The following is a 2282-nucleotide window of genomic DNA, read 5'->3' on the forward strand; positions in this document are numbered from 1 at the left end:
TTTAAAAATCTAACAATATTATCTAAAATAGTAGAACTCGAAACCTTTTATTTGGATTTAATATCATTCATAAAAAATGTGTGAAACTGAATATATAATATTTTTAAGAATTTCGACTAACGATAGAGTGATATTTTTGATATAAAATTTTAAATGAGTGACTCATTTCATTTGAGTCAAAGAGTCAGTTTTGTAATCAGTGACTCAGTTGATATATTTGGACGCAATAAATGACTTACTTGATATTTAGCCCAAAATTAAAATTAATCAAAATTAGTAACAATCATTCAAAATTTAATGAATTATTATAAATCTTATAAAATCTGACGCCTTAGGGTTTGAATATTGTCTTGTTTTAGTGATTGTGTTTTTGTAAACATTTCAAATTTGTTTTCTTTTTAATAATTAACATGTTGGATAAAATTTGTTATTTTCTGATGTTAAACACCTAAACTCGAATTGGAATATCAACTTCTGTCTATTAAATCGAGTAGGGTTCAATAGAAATACCTTATTCAAGCCAGAAGTACATTTAGATTATTGGTTACAAGATGATTTTCATATATAGATGTACTCCTTTCCCCTTTGTTAATTAAACATATTTTAGATTTTGTTCTTGATAGCTGAACTATAAGTTTTATCAAACAGCTTATTCCACAGCATGATCCCCCCATATCTAGGAGTAGTCTTTATCTTTGGAAGAACTTTAGAGATTAATGCATTAGGTGAAATATAACCACCGCTAGGCGCTGCTGCAGAAGCTGCCGGCAATCCAAGAAAGATCTGACTGCGCGAAGGAAGCGCAGAGGCCCACTGTCTCCACCTTGCCAAAAGATTAGTAGCAGTACCTGTGTAATGACACTGTGGGTTGTTGTAAAACTGTATCCACACGTAGTCGAAAAGTCCGGTTTTTATTGCAGCATTCAGTTTAGCATCAGGGATTGGACATTGTGGTGCTGCTGACAAGTAGACTTTCCTTTTTGGTGTGCTGAATCTCGAGAGAGCTCGGGCAAGGTCATCATAGTAAAGACTTGAACCGTGTTCAATGTCAAAGTCTATGCCATTTAAAATGGCGCTCCCAAAGGGTCGAGAAGCTGATTTGCCACCTAAGAAGTTGTTGTAGAGGTAGGTAGCTACTTTCCTAGCATCAGCCGCAGAAGACATGCTTGTAGCTGAGTTTGAACCACCGCCAAGAGAGAGGAGGACTTTGATACCATTTCTTTGGCAGTTGGTGATAACGCTGCTCAAGACTCTGCAGCTGTTAGAGCGGGGATTGCAATGGCCTGCTAAATTGAGGACCGGAGTTCGGCCACTTCCAAAGGTGGTTAAGAAAGCAATGAGTACATATTTGTAGTTTCCTGAGGCGCAAGTGGAAGCCAATGTGCCTTCATTACCGTTCTGTCCCCAATAAATGGCGATTCCAGCGCCTTGGGAGGAATGGAAGAGGGCAGAAGTGAATGTGATGAAGAGCAAAAAGAGTACAAGGGAAGAGATTGCCATGTTTAAAAGTGAAATACTCTTGTTTGATATTATAGTTGTTAGTAAATGGACATTATATAGGCTTGAGAATGTGCAGACTTGGGATTTTATTACTTATTTACTAGTATACAAGTTAAAAGAGTTGAATTTTGTGAAAATGGAAGTATAAAAAATAACGGGGGCATCTTCCACGAAAACTTCACGCCATGGACTAACTTGTATTTTTTTTTAAGAACCGGCCTTGTTAGGCTAGTGTTAGAAATATGTTTTTAATCGTCGACTTAGGTCAAGTCACCACTTCATCCACAAAATGAGCCTTACAATGCATTTTGAGACCAAGAAGCCTGTTTATGATTCACTACATTCACACCAATTGTACTAATTAAATTATTTCAAATTTATAAATGTTAGTGTTTAATATTAGGATTTACATATTTTACAACAGATTATAAATATCGATAACGGTTGTCTAACTGTTACAAGTGTTTTATTTTAAAAATACTTGTATAAGGTAGATTAATATAACATGCTTTTTTGAAAAACACTTGTTTAGATTGAACAATTAACAATGTAAACTTGAAGCACTTATGATTAATTTTTTTTATTAATTATAAAGTAGATAATTAAACTATTTTGAAATATAAAATTTAAATATTTAATCTAGATGAAAGTGGATGTAATTAGAGTTTGTTGTTTTTAAAAAATTTAAAATGAATTGTCTGGAAATTATTTTTTTTGAAATTATTACTATTTTTATTGTAATAAACTAGACAACGATTTTTTTGAATATTTTGTTGTGCAAT

At 33.1% G+C, this 2282-nt stretch overlaps 1 protein-coding gene across 1 annotated transcript; it reads right to left on the minus strand.

The window, feature by feature from the left end:
- Positions 1–494: 494 nt before the first annotated feature.
- On the minus strand, positions 495–1529 carry LOC141706218 (acidic endochitinase-like). Its single transcript, XM_074509031.1, has one exon. It carries the CDS (start codon positions 1498–1500, stop codon positions 604–606), a length of 897 nt encoding a protein of 298 aa, XP_074365132.1. The 5' UTR covers positions 1501–1529; the 3' UTR covers positions 495–603.
- Positions 1530–2282: the final 753 nt, after the last annotated feature.

This window comes from Apium graveolens, chromosome 2 (genome assembly GCF_009905375.1).
Source record: "Apium graveolens cultivar Ventura chromosome 2, ASM990537v1, whole genome shotgun sequence".
NCBI classification, from domain to species: domain Eukaryota; kingdom Viridiplantae; phylum Streptophyta; class Magnoliopsida; order Apiales; family Apiaceae; genus Apium; species Apium graveolens.

Excerpts from the sequence above, each read along its gene's own strand:
- LOC141706218 (XM_074509031.1), bottom strand. The coding sequence starts at position 1,500 with ATGGCAATCTCTTCCCTTGTACTCTTTTTGCTCTTCATCACATTCACT.